The sequence below is a fragment of the Neohortaea acidophila genome, assembly GCF_010093505.1.
Source record: "Neohortaea acidophila strain CBS 113389 unplaced genomic scaffold BDY17scaffold_3, whole genome shotgun sequence".
NCBI classification, from domain to species: Eukaryota; Fungi; Ascomycota; class Dothideomycetes; order Mycosphaerellales; family Teratosphaeriaceae; genus Neohortaea; species Neohortaea acidophila.
In genome coordinates, this window is record NW_022985512.1 from 1,878,702 (window position 1) to 1,895,729 (window position 17,028).

A 17,028-nucleotide genomic window follows, 5' to 3' on the forward strand; every position below is an offset into this window, starting at 1 on the left:
GATTTTCTCTCCCTCACCCCCTTCTTCTCCAAGCACGCATCATCTCTCTCACACTTCGTTGATCGTCTTCATCCCTCCCAGCTTGCACTTTACATCCGTGACATCCGTCAAGCCCCCTCCTCAATCCATCCCACTTCAGCAGCTGCAGCAAACCTCCCACCGCCCAAGCAAACGCAGTCGTCAAGATGGTGCATCTCGGACAGGTTGCCACCGACAAGGAGATCGAAGACAAGAGCAACGTCAACGTCGGCGTGCAAGAGCTCGGCATTGACGACTCCGCCAGCGGCCAGTTCTCCACCAGCGTCTACGGCAGCCGCTATGCCGCCTTCGATCTGCCCAGGCATGAGATGCCAGAGGATGAGATGCCCAAGGAGATTGCCTACCGTATGATCAAGGATGATCTGACCCTTGATGGTACCCCTACTCTGAAGTAAGTCCCTTGCCATCCCGCCTCGCCATTTACGTGCTTGCCCAGCTAACCCACTTCCTTCCCCAGTCTCGCATCCTTCGTCACCACCTACATGGAAGAGGAGGCGGAGAAGCTGATGGTCGAGGCCTTCAACAAGAACTTCATCGACTACGAAGAGTACCCGCAATCCGCCGACATCCAGAACCGCTGCGTCTCCATGATTGCCCGCCTGTTCAACATCCCCGCCCACGACGCCAACACCAATGCCATGGGCACCAGCACCATCGGCTCCTCCGAAGCCATCATGCTCGCCATGTTGGCCATGAAGAAGCGCTGGCAGAACAAGCGCAAGGCGGAGGGCAAGGACATCAGCAAGCCCAATATCATCATGAACTCCGCCGTCCAGGTGTGCTGGGAGAAGGCCGCCAGGTACTTTGAGGTCGAGGAGCGCTACGTCTACTGCACCAAGGACCGATTCGTCATTGACCCCGAGGAGGCGGTGAACCTCATCGACGAGAACACCGTCGGCATCTGCTCCATTCTCGGCACCACCTACACCGGCCAGTACGAGGACACCAAGGCCATCAATGACCTGCTCGTGGCCAAGAAGATTGACGTCCCCATTCACGTCGATGCTGCTTCCGGTGGCTTCGTCGCTCCCTTCGTCTGCCCTCAACTCGTCTGGGATTTCCGTTTGGAGAAGGTGGTGTCCATCAACGTCTCCGGGCACAAGTATGGTCTTGTCTACCCAGGTGTTGGCTGGGTTGTCTGGCGTGACCCCGAGTTCCTTCCCAAGGGTGAGTCCTACCTTTTACACACGACCGGGAAATGGCAGCTAACCCCCCTGCAGAGCTCATCTTCAACATCAACTACCTCGGCGCCGACCAAGCCTCCTTCACCCTCAACTTCTCCCGCGGCGCCTCGCAAGTCATCGGCCAGTACTACCAACTCATCCGCCTCGGCAAAAAGGGCTACCGCAGCATCATGCTCAACTTGACACGCACCGCGGATTACTTGGCCGCCTCCGTGCAAAAGATGGGCTTCCTGCTGCTCTCCGAGACGCGCGGCCGCGGCCTGCCCCTCGTCGCCTTCCGCCTCAACCCCGCGCTCGGCCACAAGTTTGACGAATTCGCCGTCGCCCACCACCTGCGCGAGCGCGGCTGGGTTGTGCCGGCCTACACCATGGCCCCGCACAGCGAGGGCATGAAGATGATGCGCGTCGTCGTGCGCGAGGACTTTTCGCGCTCGCGCTGCGACGCCCTCATCTCCGACATCCAGATGGCGGTCGACGAGCTGAGCAAGATGGACGAGAAGAAGCTGGAGCTGCAGAAGGAGCACATGAAGCAGCGTGCCCGTAGGGGGGGCAAGGGCGGCGGCAAGGGCACCAACTCGCACTACGCCGATGAGTCGCACAGCTTGAAGGGCAAGCACAAGAAGACTCATGCTGTTTGCTAAGCGGCTTGACTTGGTGCGGGCAATGGGGTTTGGAGAATATACCTACGATGAAGTGCGAGAGCAGAGACACGATCCCTAAGATAGAAGTATCCTGAGATAGGAAATGCAGTGGTCAGTCTTGCATTCATGGACACGACACGGTTCATCCTCTTGGCCACATCACGTTGAGAGTCGTGGGAGAAGGAAGCTTTCGGTAGCATCTACCTGCCTTTTTCTACGCGGAGTGCACGCATATCTCTATCGCTCCTCGTCTTCGTCCAGTGAACGTGAACATGAACTTTTTCCCATCCCCATCATTCCTCCACATTCCACGGGAGTCAATTCAAGGCGCCGCATCTACTTGAACTGCTTGCCATCGGCCCACTCGTAGGTCTTGCCACCCACGACAACAGCCTTGTCCCACGACCACATGTCGTCGACAAACTCGCGGTCCTCCTTGCTCGTGGGGTCGAGCTTCTTGAACTCGTAGCTCTCGTAGTCGGGCGCGACGTCGAAAGCGGGCAGGGCCTCCTGGCCGCGGACGAGGAAGGCGCCCTTGACGACGGAGTCGTTGGTGACGCCGAAGACGCTCGCGCAGCCGAAGAGGTACTTGCGGCTGGCCTCGAGGCGGTTGAAGAAGCCGCCGATCAGGTTGGACGTCATGAAGGTCATGGTCAGCTCGTCGTTGTACTTGTAGTCCACGCTCCACAGGCTGTACTCGTCGAATTTGCAGTTCTCCCAGAACCAGGGCAGGGCGACGGTGCGCGTCTCCTCGTTGGAGTATTTGCGCTTCCTGTGTGGGGCGTTAGCTTGTGGTCTTGAACAAGATGGGGGAGGTAGATTGAGGGACGTACCAGTCGTCAAGAATGAACGTCGGCTTGGGAAGAGCCTCGAGCGGGTGCTTGGGCTTCGGCGCGGGCTTGTCTTCTTCCTCATCGTCATCCTCGGGATCCTTGGCCTTCTTCTCCTGCTTCTTGGGCTGCTCGGCCTTCTTTGGCTGCTCGGCCTTCTTGGGAGGAGCGATGGGGAGGGCCTTGTCAATGTAGGCCAACGGCGGGGCCACGCTGCTGTAGATGGGCTGGTTGTACACCGTCTCGTACCACCGAATGGTGCTGGGGTTGCTCTGCGCCCACTCCTTGTCGAGGACATTCTGGAAGCCACGGATGAGGAGGGAGGTGGCAAAGATGTCGGCAAGGGTGAGGCGCTCGCCGACAAGGTAGGTGTGGGCCTGCAGGTGGTTCTCGAGGATCTTGAGCTTCGCCAACGACGTCGCCTTGGCATCTTCGACGTTCTTCTTGTTGAAGGGGTCGAAGCCCAGGAGGGGGCGGAACCAGGGTCCCATGCTGGTCAGAACCTCGTGGTTCATGAAGGACATCCAGCGCAGGATGGAGGCGTAGTCTTGCTTGGTCTTGCCGAGGAGGGTGGTCTTCTCATTCTGCGAGGTGACTGGAGAGGACGGTCAGTCAGTGGGTTTTTGAAAGATGGACTGATGTGTAGAGCAATGGAGCGAGGTGGTGGTAGATCAGAGTGTGAATACAGGTCTCAACACAAGTGTTTGATTCAGACAGGGATAACTGAATGATGTGTATTGCTTCATCATATGACTCCTGCAAGAGATGGCGAGGAGGATGCGGAGGGACAGAGGGAGGTGGGAAGACTTACGGTAGATGGCAATGGCAATGACCTCGTTGAGGACGTAGCCATCGCTGCCCTGGAAGGTCGGGATCTTTGCGAGAGGGTTGAGTTTCTTGTAGTCGTCGCTCAAGCCACCCTTGAGCGGGTTGGTGTCGACCAACTCGATGTTGAGGTTGTTCGCTTTGGCGACGGCTTGGAGGACGGTGGTGCGAGGGTTACCCTGCCGTCAAGAACACAGTGTCAGTCATGGTGTGCCCATCGAAGCTCGCCACCAGCGCTGCCCCCATGGGGATTGCCCAACATACCTCGAACCCGTAGAGCTTGCCGAACGACATGTTGGAGGATCTGCACTTGTCTTTGGGGGAGTTGCGTAGGATCACTGGCGGTTTGTTGCGATGCGCGGGGGTGTGAGTCGCTGTCAAACACCCTCAACCCCAGCTGTTCTCAAAAAAATATTTCGGAGCGCTCAAAGCTTGGACCACCAAAGGCTTGGCGCTCCGAGCAACACCTCCACGGTCTTCGACTTCATCCCAGTTTGAACTCAATCCTCCATTCATCCACACTTCCCAATGGAGCCGCATCTGCTCTGTACGGGCTTCCGAAGAGCGGTAGTGTGCAACTACAACCCAGCAAAGCGACGCATACTTTTCCACTCTCGACGAGGGTACGCTACACCGACCGAGACATCCTCAGGCTCTCAGGATCCTGTTCGCGCTGCAGCTCCCATTCGTTTCAGCTCCAACGCAAACCAATTCGCCGTCAACCGCGCCGAGTTCGTCGACGATGCCGAGAACAGTGTAGGCTCCCGACCCGGTCAAAGCAGTCGCATTCCCCTCCTCGAACGCATTCGAATCCTTCCCGCTTCGCCATCCTACTTTACTGGAACCCCTCGCTTCACCGACGACTTTCTCGCGCTCCGAGCTCTCGAACGAAAGTACCAACTCCTCCCCACCCTCCCGCTCGCCGAAGCTCCGAGAGTAGCTTGGAAGACACTGGAGCAGTACAGGACAGAGCTCGGCGAGCCCGTTCGGCTGAAACGGTATAGCTCGCTCCTCACACTGTTGAAAAAGCTGAACTCCATCCATCCTTCTCTGTTTCCCGTCGAAGTCGAGCGCGCTCTAGCTCGCTACAAGAGAGTGGTCCAACCTCATCTCAACCAACCCAAGCCCGTTGTCGTGGATGAGCTGGGCCGCGCACGAGCCGTGGGGCGGCGCAAGGCATGTCACGCCGAGGTGTATCTTGTCGAGGGCGAGGGGCAGTGTCTGATCAATGGGAAGACGTTGACGGAATACTTTGGACGACTGCACGATCGGGAGTCGGCCATGTGGCCGCTCAAAGCCACGGCTAGACTGGACAAGTACAATGTTTGGAGTACTGTGCGCGGTGGTGGCACAACTGGACAGGCGGAAGCAATCACGCTGGGATTGGCAAAGGCATTGTTGGTGCATGAGCCGGCTTTGAAGCCCGCATTAAGAAAAGGTGCGTGTCGCCCATTGCTCATTTGTCTCGTTGAACATGTATGCTAATTTTCATGACAGCTGGCTGTGTCACCCGCGATATCCGTGAGAAGGAGAGGAAGAAGCCTGGAAGAATAAAGGCGAGGAAGATGCCGACTTGGGTCAAGCGGTAGTGTCTTTCCCTGTTCAAATTCTATCCCGCCTTGTACAATACCACCTCAAACTGTCCCGGCTTGCAGAAGAAATCGGTGATCAGTAGCTGTGTTTCGCCTGGAGAAAGTCAGTCCTGTGCCATCGTATGCGAGGTGAGTGAGCTCTTACCGTCATCCACATCCTCGTTCTGCCGGCTCAAACACGCCAATCCTTCGAAAATCTCCTTCATCTCCTCCTCAGCCGTGTACGCAAGGAAAGAGGCCCGGCCGTCCACTGGTAGGTTCCCAATAAAGTCTTCAATCAGCAACTGCCTGGCGCCACACATACCCGCAGCCCTGGCACACGACTGCAGCAAGGAGATGCGCAGCTCCAGCGCCGCGGTCCACTTTTCCAGAAACCTCGCAAAGGGCGAATGCTCGGCGAGAGGCGTGTTCTCCTCGAGCAGCAAGAAGAACAGCGCGCTGAGGGTCTTTTGACCCGCGGTGGTGAGGTCGGCGAGGAGGACGGAGAGCTGCCGCTCCGCCAGCGTCAGCCTCCTCTCGAACACCTTCATTCTTTCTTCCGCGCGGCCGACAACGCGGGAAAACACCGAATTCCCCATCTCCAGGCCGTGGACGCGGTCCTGGACGGCGAAGACGTCTCTCGGCGATATCGCCGTCGCCTTGGGGATCTTCAGGCGTTGGAGAACGGCCTGGCGGTCGTTGTAGGAGAGGAGACGCGTCTCCAGGCGGCGGGCGCGCTCGAGGGGGGAGGTGGAGGGGAGCGGCGTGGTGTGGTCGATTGGGGCTGCTCTCAGCACCCGGTTGGCGAGGTGTGCCCTCCATTCTTCTTCTCGGGCGGTGATCTTCTGGTTGAGCTGGCGGAGATTCTCCAGCTGGGCTTTGAGGGCGAGGAAGGCCATGCTGGTTTGCTAGACGGGGATCAGCGTCTGAACACCACTTTTGCGGTGGTGCGGTGTGGGTATGGTGATTGAGAGGAGAAGGGAGAGAAGAGTTTGATATTTTGTGTGTGCTCTGTGACGTGGACACTGCAGGTTTGATTACTTCAACGTCATCTTCACTTCACTTCAGTGAGGAAGGGTGCGGTTCTCACTCATCATCAGCCAGGTTGGGATGTGCAGCCCGACGGGTGATTCCCTTCAACCATTTCACTCTTCCTCGTTACTCATTCCTCCGTCCGAGTCCGATGATTCCCTCGATTCCTCGTCCACGTCCGTGCCATCATCTGAAGAATCGCCACTCGTGTCCGAGTCCTCCTCACTGGCTTTGAAGTACTCCGTAATGAGACTCTGGCGTCTCAAGTTAAAGCCATACAGCATTTCGAGCGTAGCCGTGTGATTTCCGACCCTCTTCCCTACTTCACGCATCATCCATTCCATGCATGGAGCTAGGTCTCGCATGTTGAGGAGCGCAGTCTCCACGTCGAAGTCGAGGCGCTTGTTATGGGCCCCCGCGTCGACGGCAGCATCTCGTAACCATTCCAGAGCAGCAATGTCGCCAAGCTCAACATGGTTTCCACCTTGGGAACGAGTGAAAATGTCCTCTTCGGCGGCGGCAAGCTTTTCAGCCCACTCGTATCCTCGTCTTGCATGGTTCCATGCCCAGGCGTGGAGGGACGTGAGACTCGTCAGCTCTTCATGCAAAGTCTTGAATGCCAGATCAATGCCTTGCTCCATTTTGATCACCATCAATTCCACACATCCGACTTCTCTGGCGATCAGTTCGGTGGCGTGGGCGATCTGGCCATAGATTGTCTCGCAGCCTCGAGGCTCTTGGACGGCCCTGCCAATCATATCCGGAATGGAGCGCTGTGGGAGACGTCGAACCAATCGCGTTGGGGCGCCGTCTGCTAGCTGGGCTTCCACACGCGCACACATCTCTTCGTAACGGGCCTGAAGGGCGGCGATGAGGTCATCGTAGGTAGTGAACGGGACCAGGGGTGGCATTTCGTCTGGGCTTTCGTGCGTTTGAGCGATCGATGCATGCTTGCGCCACGCCTTTTCTTTACGACAGATAAAGCGTCTAATCCGTTCAATCTCCCGAGAGATAGGACTTTCCATCCTGCGGACGCGTTGCCTTGTTCAGCGCAGTGTGATCTGATGGCCGAGGTGGTGCGTCCTGGTGGACAAGCAGTCGTGTTTTGCTGAGCAAAAAGAGATGCAAAGGTTGAGAGATGACGTTGGGGATTGCATGGGCATCCGCGTCATATCGACGAGGAAAGAGCTGCGGCCGCGGTGGAAGGTGCCGCCCACGACAAGGTCGTTTGGTCAAATTGGAACTCGTAGTCTCAGAACAGTGAGATGGACCGAAGATGCTTATCGTGCCGTTTTTGTCGATCGCACGGGGTTGACACGCTTGGTCTGGAGCATCAGCTCTTCGCAAAGCCAGTGCGCCCCTTACGCGTGCCAAACGTTACACTTCTGGGAACCATCTTCAACGCAGACATGGACGATGTCAGCTCATCCAACCCGGACTCTTCCTTTCCAGCATCGCCCACTCCATCACCCTCCGTCGCCACCTTTCCCATGCTCGATCCTGCGTTCGGTTCACTCATGGACGTAATGTCTGTCGTCTGCGCAGCGGCCGACACTGAAGAGTCACTCCGACCGCGTTCACGACTGCTCCGTCGGTGCCCCTGCGCATCAACTCCAGGCCGCAACATACTACTCCTCCCATCCACGCCATGATCTACCACCATGAAATCATAGTTCTTCGGATAGCCATGCTTGTCCACAAGATGACTTCTTCGCTTCTTCCAATCCGCGCAGATCTTCTCGCATCCCTCTACGAAACACCCATACGTTCTCGCTCCGCCATCCCGCTTCGACGCGACGATTGGATCGTGATGCTCCGCGATGTGCAGTTCCAGAAACTGGCTGGTTGGGAAGTTGCTTTTGCATTCCGTACATCGATTCGTGTGCGCCTGATGGTAATGCGACTCGTATTCCGCGTACGTTTCAAAGTTTAGCGGTTTGTGAGGTGGAAGCAGGCAGTCCATTGTTGACGCCGCATTTGTTTCTGGCTCCAGCGAGGCATATTTCGGCGTGTGAGATGTGTCTTCGCCGCTCTCGGCAAGACGCCTATCATCCACACAGTCTGACCCATCTGCAGCATCTGAGGCTCCGCGGGGCCGTTTGGCCATTGCATGTGGTGTGCATGCGAGTGAGCTGCGATGCCTTAGACGCTAGTCGACGCTGTACCTTCCTTCTTGGTAATTTGTGGATCGGGACAGTGACTGTTCCGTGAATGACGGAGGTCAGGATTGCCTTCCTCGCATCATTAAAGGCATTGATCTCGGCCTCGCCACGACATGCCTACGCTCACCACTCTTTCGTGTTTCGTTGATGTTAATGTTGATGCTTGAATGCTGATGTCGTCTCGAGCTCCCAGATCATTGGTTGGCGCGGCTTACCTTTAGTCAACGCAGGACCCACTCATACCACGCGACCTCGCTCCAGTGAATCTGACCAACGCCTTCACTCACACTTGCTGCACACCTCACTCCCCTCACTCACCAGAGAAACCGACGCTGAAGCAGAAACTTACAGTGACTCCACAAGCTGGTGACGCTGCCACTGTCCACGCCCTTTCCCTCACTCCAAGCCCAGCGCCATCCTCCATGGATCGCCTCGGAACGCTCACCTGGACCAAGAACTCATACGCCTAACCTCTACTTCCCGTGGCCTAGTCTAGGGCCCAATATCCAGCACCAGCGTCTATGTGGTGCATTGAGATCCCCACAAAAGCATGGAGTTGCTCGCGCGCGAGCGAGCGGCGGAACAGAATGTGCAATACTATCTGAAGAACACCGAAGAGCCGGTGGTGAAGCTCCTCCAGGCCTTTGAGGAATACCGTCATGCATGCCAAAACGTCATCTTCTCAAACTTTGAGGAAGAGGCCGACCGCAAAGGTCGAGTGCTGTGGCACACGCACACGCAGGGGAAGAAGTTCTTCCACGACGCCCTCAGCGGGCTGCGAAAGCAGCCTGGTGACAAGAGCGTCGCGCTGCGCCAGCTCGTCAAGTTTTACCTACAGTTCATAAAGGACAGTCAACGCTTCTATCGCGACTTCATCCACCACCTGAGTGTCACCTTCGGCGGCATCTCGGCGCTGGAAGCCGTGGCGCATCAGGTGAAGAGTGCAGCCTTGGGTGAAAGCTCACAGGCGGTCGCATCACCGGCACTGCAGGTCAAAGTTCTTCAATCCTGCCACCAGTCCCTCATTTGTCTCGGCGATCTCTCCCGCTACCGGGCATCGGAGCAGCTCGACAAGAATCCCGACTTTGGTCCGGCGGTCGGCTACTATGGCTTGGCGTGTACATTACTGCCATCTTCTGGCATGGGCCATCATCAACTGGCTGTCGTTGCGTTGGAGCAACGGAATCACATGCGCGCAATCTACCATCTGTACCGCGCAATGGTCGTCGAGGATCCACACCCTAATGCTGCCACGAATCTCAAGCGCGAGTTTGTTAAGACGAACTCGGCTTGGGACCGCGGTGAGCTCATCCCCAAAGGCTCTCCCAACCAGTCGGATGCCTCGAAGCGCACACTCGTTGGCTGGTTTGTGCGCCTACACAGCATCTCCTTCAACGGCGAGCACTTTCGTGGATATAACGAACTTGAGAATGAAGTTCTCGGCCAGCTCGCTGCTGAGACAAAGCAACGCCCTCTCGACAGTACGCTCGTGAGGATGCTCATGGTGAATCTTGCTGCTCAATACAACGCCGGCGAGATTTTTCAACGTGAGTGACTGCTTAACGTCCGCCACGCCAAGCACATACTAATACAGTCTGCAGAGACCCCGATTGAACAGAATCAACATGCGTTTCTGCAATTCTTCCGCATCAATACCAAGACCTTCGCGACTCTGCTGCGTGTATTCTACGAAGACCTCGGGACCATTGACCTCAGCACAGTCGAGGATGATGATGCCGGCCTTGCTGCGAGAATTAGCGTAACAGCCCGCGGCATTCTGCCTGCCCTCCGGCTTTATAGCTCCTGGCTTCTCACGGTGATCAACCTCCTTGGGGGGTTATCAAACGACAATACGCTGAAAGAGCCAATCGACCAATTCTGGCACATGTATGCCCGCACGATTGACCTGGTTTCTGTCGCGTTTCCCATCTGGGATCTTGACGCGATTACGGAGTTGCCTTATCTTCTCGAAGAAGACGCTGATACGATCGGCTTCAAACCTCTTGTGCACGAACGTACGGACAAGGTGTGGCGCAGCAAAGTGAGCGGTCTCACGAAACCACGCTTCTCGGAGCAGGGTGTCGTGCAGCTTTCCGCAGATGAAGAGATGCTGGTGCGTGTCAAGGAATTCTTGGTTGATGGGCTGTTCTTGGCGAATGATGAGGACGACGCTCCCATCAAGCTACGTGGTACCCGAATTCTGCATCGTGACGCGCAGGATCCCGATGTGCTTCCGGTGACTGTTCCGAAACAAGCCGTGAGCAAACCCGAGAACAAGCCACCTGCCAAGCCATTGAGCTATGCAGCAGCTGCTGCCAATCGTATACCTCAGGCTCGCGTGCTCCCTCCTGCGGAAGCAAATGGAACCCGCCAGCCACCAAGCTCCTCGCATCAGGCTAACGGCGTACCCGCCCCAGCTCCAGGCCTCTCACGGCACGATCAACTCAGCCGGATGGTAGATGACCTGGTAGACGAAGACGACAGCAACGACCCCATGACCCCTCCCCAACCCCACACCGCCCACCCCGCCGTGGTCAGCAAAAGCGACGTGTCGTACTCCACCCGCTCCATTGGCCAGCCAGACCGCACGTCAACGCCAAAGTACGCATATCCGAACAAGCAGGCGCCTATTGGTACCCCGGGTGCCGTCTCGCCGCCCCCTGTGCGTACTCCGCAAACCACGACTGCACCGGGCACGCCTTTGAACCGCTTACAGTCGCTTTCTGGCATTTGGAACGAGGCTCAACAACAGCAGCAACAGCCGCTATCTAGCTTCCCCCCTGGCCTGCCGACTGGCACTCTAGCCTCTCCGGCCCAACTGCACGACCACAGACACTCGCGCGTCAACTCAGCAGGCAGCAATCGCAGCCAGGGATCCCACGGCGTGAATGCGAGTGTCCTGCAATCATCCTGGTCTCCTTCACAATCCATACTGCAATCTACGGCCCCGCCAGGCTTGGCTCCAGGCTTCACAGGCGGGTTGGGAAGTTTGGAGCCGCCGGTGAATGCTAGTCCGCTGCTGTTTGGTGCTGGTGGGAGTGTGTGGAGTCGGCAGCCTGTGGTTGGAGGGAGGAATGCTACGCCTCCGCGTGGGCAGGGTGGGTGATTGTAAGGAAATGGGGATAGGCAGAGTACGTCTTCGATCATTGAACATTTCAATGGAGGTAATGCTGATTACATGGACAGGACAGATTCTATGCAGCTTGAAAGCTATCGATGCTCCTCGGGGAAGGTTTAACGTATCGAAGAGGGATGAGAAGGCCCGCTTTGACCCTCTGATGGCAGTCCACTTGGAATTGCCGTAGGAGGTGTCAATCGACATGCCAGCCCCTTGTTTCTCAGCTACGAAAAAGGCTCACGGTCCTTGGGGTTGGAAGAGGGGTTGGAGATGGTGAGAAGTGATTGAGATTAATCGAGGAGTGCTTTTGTTTGCCAGTCGCTCGTTTCGATGCACTCAAATTGGTAGTAGGTGTAGCATGAGCACGTGCATTCGTTTTGCGATTGAACCGCCTTCACAGACCCCTGCCCGGCGACGTGATTGTTCCAGAACAGGGACGGCGGGGCCGATTCCGGGGTCGGCCGAATACGAGATGCACGGGGATGCCGGAAGGGCGCCGCAATCTTTAATCTGCAACGACTTCATTTAGTTAAACGCGGTGTAGCTTGTGCTGGCGATGCAAGTCGCTGTACCTTGTCATGCACGGATGAAGGCATCATGCCATCCGCGGCGTGCCTTCCGTGCCAAAGTTGGGCGTCGCGTGGCAGCGCCACATGGAGTCGAGACTTCACTCCGAGACCGAACCAGACTTCAGCCCCCCGCGCAAGGCAGTCACGCCCGCTCCTCAGCTGCGACACGCCACGAAATCGTCGAGCTGTCGCTTTGACGTTACTTCCTCTACTTACTCCCATGCTGCCTGCGGCCTAGCATTCTTCACAGACGAGCCTATCTCTTCTCTTCTCTTCTCCTCATTGCGGCGTGCTTTATTGGCGCCAACCTTGCACCACACGCGCGCGACCAGGGAAGCTGGGTTTCATCTGCCTCCCTCCATTAACGGACCGAATCCTGCATCCTCTCCGCTTCCACTCCGTTGCTTCTTGCTGCGAGCTCTCTACCTACTTGGCCATCCCGTTGTCGGGATCTCTTCATTGTCCACGTTGCGGAAACGCGCAGAAAGAGACGGGAACTGGACGGACAGCTGCATCGGCGGCGGGAACAAAGAGCACGTGGCTCACAAGACAACCTCCCTCTTTGTGTGTGGCGGCGTTGAGCGACAATTGGTACAACGTCTCATTCCTCTCGGGCTGAAGACTTCCTCAAGAGAACCACGCGCAGTTCACATCCGCACCGCACCCACTGCCTGAGTCTCGCTGAGCCAACCATACGGCCACATGCGTCCCAATGCCCGACGACAAGGATGAACCCACAGAATCAGACATAGGTTTACACGAGCACAAGCCCGCGCTGCAAGTCATCTGTCTCGGGTCCGGCGGTGGACCGAGCGAAGAGAATGTCACGGGCTTGCTCGTACGCTCCGTCGCCAGCGACTGGGCAAAGGGGAGCTTGCTGGCCGTTGACGCCGGCTCCCATCTAGCGCCCATAGTCAAGATCCTCGAGCGTGACTTTCCCAATGTCAGCGCAAACTACAATGCTAGAGACTCTCGGGATCCGTCGTCAATCAGTAGAAACTCCATTCGAGCTTCGCTGTCACCGACCCCTTCAGAGGAGATTGTCAAGCCTGAGCCCACCGTTTTGACAGCAGGGCCCTTCGCTGGTCTAACCTTTCCCAACACCTCGGCCCGCGCAAACGCCTTGCACGTTCTGCGGAATTACATTAGCACGTATCTCATCACGCACCCCCATCTCGACCACTTGTCCGGCTTCGCGATCAACACTGCCGCCTTCCATGCTACGTCCAGACCGAAGACCGTCGCAGCCCTGCCCAGCACCGTGGACGCCATCAAGCAACACATTTTCAACGATGTCATCTGGCCCAATCTCACCGACGAGGATGGAGGCGTGGGCTTCGTCACATTCCAACGGCTCAAGGAAGGTGGCGACCTGATGATAGGTGAGGGTGAAGGGAGAGGATACATAGAAGTGTCCGACGGACTCGGCGTGAAACCGTTCAAAGTGTCTCACGGTGTTTGCACAAAAAGTCCACCCAGTCATCGCCATCGAGGCAGTGTGCCCAACATCTACGATTCTCAACCCCCGTACAACGGCTCCGGACACGGCGAGCCGGCTGCGAATCCGGCTCGCCAGACTTCGCTCACCGGCGGCACCGGCCAATACTCCACTCCGGGTACGCCAGCACGCCAAACCTTCTACAACAGCACCATTTCCTCTCCACACATGTCCGGTCTGGATCACAAGCCCTGCGTCGTCGACAGCACAGCATACTTCGTTCGGGACTCCGCCTCCAACCGCGAGGTGCTTATCTTCGGCGATGTGGAGCCCGACTCCATCTCGATGAGTCCCCGTACGCACTACGTGTGGCAAGAAGCGGCGCGCAAGATCGCGCACGGCTTACTGACCGGCATTTTCATCGAATGCTCCTACGACGACAGCCAAGCGGACGCAGTGCTCTTCGGACACCTCAATCCGCGCCATCTCATTGAGGAATTGCAGACGCTCGCTGCGCTAGTCGTCGATGCCAAAGCGGCGCGCCATTTCGAACGTGCGGTCAAGAAACGTAAGCGCTCCGGGCCGAACGGGCTTGAGGGTACGAAGATGGCAGGCGATCGGAAGCGAAGCCGCAGCCTCGCCGGCCGATCAGGGCTGTCGAGGGAGCCGCGCAGAAGCAGTGTGCCCGATCCTCAAATCAGCGATGTCCTGGCACAGGTGCACTCTTCCGCGCCAGCAGGACACACCTCACAGCAGCCCCAACAACAACATGACAAAAATCTGCACGAACCCCCCGTGTCCCCGAAAGCTATCAGGACAAGCCCATCGACCGCACCGCCTGCCCACTCGTCTGAACCGCCTTTGCACGGCGTCAAGGTGGTTGTGATTCACATCAAGGACACGATGAAGGACGGCCCGCACGTAAGGGACAGCATTCTCGCGCAGCTGGAGCAGTACGAGCAGTTGCTGCAGGCCGAGGGCCGCGGCTTGGGCTGCGAGTTTGAGATTTCGGCGGATGGGGCGAGTTATTGGTTTTGAGGGGACTCTGGCGTCTCGCTGCTTGGGTAGTTTGGATATTGGGGATTCTTTTGCGTTGCGCGTACGAGCGTTTGTTGGGGGTTTTGTTCATGATGGTTTGGAGGGATTTGAATGGAACGTGGAAACACGTGACTGGCCTTCAGCATGTCCCGCGGAAGCCATTGACCGCATACTGCCTATGCAACGCCACTTGCACTACCCTGAGGTAGCCTACATCCGCCATAGTTTGCACAAACTGCCCAACCTGAGTTTGCAAGTGGGGCAATTACATACGTCGTCGTCCATCAAGCGAGCGAGGATGGAAATCTCTGTATGACATATGCAGCAGGGCGTTGATGATCATTACGGTGACGACACAGGGGAGAGGGGAGGCGACACTCCACTCCTGCCTATAATTATAATTGCACGTTCGGCCGAGATTGAACGGTTTGTTGTGTGTGGGCGCGCTGCGCATAGCCCCCATCGTGCACCGGTAGTTTCACGCCAAACTCTAAAGGGCGATTTTCCGGGGGGCAAATGGGGGGCTCTAACCAGAACGTTCGTGGGGTTGCGTGACACTCGTTGCTCTGCTCGAGGACTCAACTTAGCACGGGAGTTGGGAGCAAGGGCGGTACTGTAGATGGGCGTGTCTGTGAAGCGTGGAACGTCCACAATTTCCTGCTCCTCTCAGCAGCGTGTTGTTTTTCGCCGCGTGACCTCGCGTCTTGGGGACGTTGGAATGCCGCGCGAGGCGAAACGAAACGAAACGGCTGTCAGAAGAGGGAAAGCTAAAATCCACCTGGCCATGGACGTGCTGCGGGGGCGAATCTGTACACGGTACGCCGTGTTTGACAGCTAGCCAGGGCGTTTGGGCATACGCAATACGGCTTGGCGGAGTGCCAGAAGGGACTGCTGCTTCCCGTCTTCGAAGGCGTTGACGAGCTGGATAAATGCAAGATGTGTTTACCGGAGCGTGTCCTGAGGGAAGCCGTAAACGCGAGAGAGCAGCAGCGCTAGTGCCGAAACGGGCAAGGCGTCATTTGGCACAACCTCCTCTCCCGGCCCTCAATCACTCCCGCCAATTCCACGCTCCCTCGCCCGCTCCTCTTCGTCCCCCATCATCATCACCGCCATCATCATCATTCCCCTCGCCCCCGATCTCGCCCTCTCCCTTTCCCCTTCCACGGAGTTTTCCCCTTCTTCCACTCTCCTTGGATTCAGGGCATGCAATCGCCCTCGTAGCTGGGTTTTTTTGGAGCGGCAGACCCGCCCGTACTAATCTCCTCTTCGCGTGTGCATTCCGACAAACATCGCCCCTACCGCCTCCCACTCCACACGCCGTCTGGCTTGCACATCGCCCTTCACGACTGCCCACGACTCTTCGACGGTTCATTGGAAAGAACGGGCCGCGTCTCAGCACCTTCTGGATGTCCATGGGCGGCTCCAATTGACCTCTTGGCCCCCTCCGCTTCGGCGGCTTGTTCCTTCTCAAGCATTGAATTGCTTGCGGCTTGAATACAAGGTACGTTGCTCTTCATCACGCTTCCCGCCTGCCTTCTCACCTGCCCTCCACCCTGGAACCATTCACTGCTGCCCGCTACCACCCTCCAACGTATGCACCCGTCGATGACCCTCCACTTTCTTCACCACCTTCACCATGGCAGCGGCCATTAACCCCTCTTCCATCCGCTCCGTGCACTCCATACACTCCCGTCCACTACACCACCCTTGATTGCTCGCTGTTTGCTTGCTGCATGCACATGTCTGCTCATTCTGCGCTCCATTGCTTGGAGTTTGCCATAACTGACTGTTGCCCCACTCAGATTAATATCACTACACCTTAATCTCTCCTTGCCCGACCGAGCCCTCCTTCGCCTTCCATTCCCCACCACCGGCGTCATCTTCGCCAAAACTTCACACCAACCTCACCACGGCAGATCCGATGGCGGAGGTATTGCCAATGCAGTCTTCCACTACCATTACATTACTTCACTCCCGTCCTTCCTCCGCCGACGCCTTCACCACAGTTCAATCATATCACCAGCCTCAACGGCTGACCAACCAATCAAGGAGCATGTACAATGGGCAGAATGGTGGCTTCCGGGCTGCCCCCTCGGTCTCCTCGTCATATACTGCGCCGAACGTCAGACAAGAGAGTCGAACAGCATCCGCGCCCCCGCCCTCGTCCTCTGGTGGGCCATTCAGCAACCACAAGCCCACGGAGTCGACATCCACGACGTCTTCGGACAGTTCTGCACCGGCGCTGACGAATGATGAGACCCCAAAGTCTTCGCCCCGGCCAGAGTCCCTGATCAACATCTCGCAGACCATGCCTGATCTCTCCTTCACCTCTTTTGATTTACCATCCAACCCGGCCCCGGAAAAATTACGAAGGCCAACCGGGAAACGCACAGAGTCAATGACGTCTGACAGGGGAGTTCGCATTCCATCGCCAGCACCCGCACCCGCCGCTGTGAACCACCAACGCAGCGCCAGTGCATCCCACGTGCATGTCTTGCAGCGGCAAAATAGCTACGAAGACCTCACGACGCAGCGTTCCGGCCAGTTAGACACGGGCAAGAGGGATCGAAGGCGGAGCTTG

General features: G+C 57.2%; 8 protein-coding genes across 8 annotated transcripts; 4 read left to right on the forward strand and 4 right to left on the reverse strand.

Moving 5' to 3' along the window:
* Window positions 1-185: 185 nt before the first annotated feature.
* BDY17DRAFT_247594 (pyridoxal phosphate-dependent transferase) lies at window positions 186-1,864 on the forward strand (the record flags this gene model as incomplete). The annotated part of the gene is made up of 3 exons (XM_033730835.1): window positions 186-430; window positions 497-1,206; window positions 1,260-1,864. 3 exons carry the CDS (start codon window positions 186-188, stop codon window positions 1,862-1,864), a joined length of 1,560 nt encoding a protein of 519 aa, XP_033592290.1.
* A 336-nt stretch (window positions 1,865-2,200) lies between these two features.
* BDY17DRAFT_322542 (uncharacterized protein) lies at window positions 2,201-3,813 on the reverse strand (the record flags this gene model as incomplete). The annotated part of the gene is made up of 4 exons (XM_033736826.1): window positions 2,201-2,636; window positions 2,698-3,289; window positions 3,506-3,698; window positions 3,784-3,813. The coding sequence occupies 4 exons, from the start codon at window positions 3,811-3,813 to the stop codon at window positions 2,201-2,203; spliced, it is 1,251 nt and encodes a 416-aa protein (XP_033592291.1).
* Window positions 3,814-4,047: 234 nt separating this feature from the next.
* Window positions 4,048-5,108, forward strand: BDY17DRAFT_322543 (ribosomal protein S5 domain 2-type protein; the record flags this gene model as incomplete). Its single annotated transcript, XM_033736827.1, has 2 exons — window positions 4,048-4,957; window positions 5,017-5,108. 2 exons carry the CDS (start codon window positions 4,048-4,050, stop codon window positions 5,106-5,108), a joined length of 1,002 nt encoding a protein of 333 aa, XP_033592292.1.
* Window positions 5,109-5,153: 45 nt separating this feature from the next.
* On the reverse strand, window positions 5,154-5,989 carry BDY17DRAFT_322544 (uncharacterized protein; the record flags this gene model as incomplete). Its single annotated transcript, XM_033736828.1, has 2 exons — window positions 5,154-5,194; window positions 5,257-5,989. The coding sequence occupies 2 exons, from the start codon at window positions 5,987-5,989 to the stop codon at window positions 5,154-5,156; spliced, it is 774 nt and encodes a 257-aa protein (XP_033592293.1).
* A 90-nt stretch (window positions 5,990-6,079) lies between these two features.
* BDY17DRAFT_110693 (uncharacterized protein) lies at window positions 6,080-7,301 on the reverse strand. The gene is made up of 2 exons (XM_033729203.1): window positions 6,181-7,301; window positions 6,080-6,115 (listed from the first exon to the last, which is right to left on the reverse strand). Exon 1 carries the CDS (start codon window positions 7,145-7,147, stop codon window positions 6,236-6,238), a length of 912 nt encoding a protein of 303 aa, XP_033592294.1. The 5' UTR covers window positions 7,148-7,301; the 3' UTR covers window positions 6,080-6,115; window positions 6,181-6,235.
* Window positions 7,302-7,455: 154 nt separating this feature from the next.
* BDY17DRAFT_322546 (uncharacterized protein) lies at window positions 7,456-8,085 on the reverse strand (the record flags this gene model as incomplete). The annotated part of the gene is made up of 1 exon (XM_033736829.1): window positions 7,456-8,085. One exon carries the CDS (start codon window positions 8,083-8,085, stop codon window positions 7,456-7,458), a length of 630 nt encoding a protein of 209 aa, XP_033592295.1.
* A 447-nt stretch (window positions 8,086-8,532) lies between these two features.
* Window positions 8,533-11,695, forward strand: BDY17DRAFT_110651 (uncharacterized protein). Its single transcript, XM_033729202.1, has 2 exons — window positions 8,533-9,831; window positions 9,886-11,695. Exons 1-2 carry the CDS (start codon window positions 8,835-8,837, stop codon window positions 11,388-11,390), a joined length of 2,502 nt encoding a protein of 833 aa, XP_033592296.1. The 5' UTR covers window positions 8,533-8,834; the 3' UTR covers window positions 11,391-11,695.
* A 988-nt stretch (window positions 11,696-12,683) lies between these two features.
* BDY17DRAFT_247035 (cAMP phosphodiesterases class-II-domain-containing protein) lies at window positions 12,684-14,447 on the forward strand (the record flags this gene model as incomplete). Its single annotated transcript, XM_033730781.1, has 3 exons — window positions 12,684-12,914; window positions 13,008-14,088; window positions 14,218-14,447. The coding sequence occupies 3 exons, from the start codon at window positions 12,684-12,686 to the stop codon at window positions 14,445-14,447; spliced, it is 1,542 nt and encodes a 513-aa protein (XP_033592297.1).
* Between the last annotated feature and the right edge of the window lie 2,581 nt (window positions 14,448-17,028).

Bases quoted from the DNA above. Each gene is read 5' to 3' on its own strand.
- BDY17DRAFT_110693 (XM_033729203.1), bottom strand. From the start codon at position 7,147: ATGGAAAGTCCTATCTCTCGGGAGATTGAACGGATTAGACGCTTTATC.
- BDY17DRAFT_110651 (XM_033729202.1), top strand. From the start codon at position 8,835: ATGGAGTTGCTCGCGCGCGAGCGAGCGGCGGAACAGAATGTGCAATAC. The intron at 9,832-9,885 runs GTGAGTGACTGC...TACAGTCTGCAG, and splicing joins CGCCGGCGAGATTTTTCAAC to AGACCCCGATTGAACAGAAT.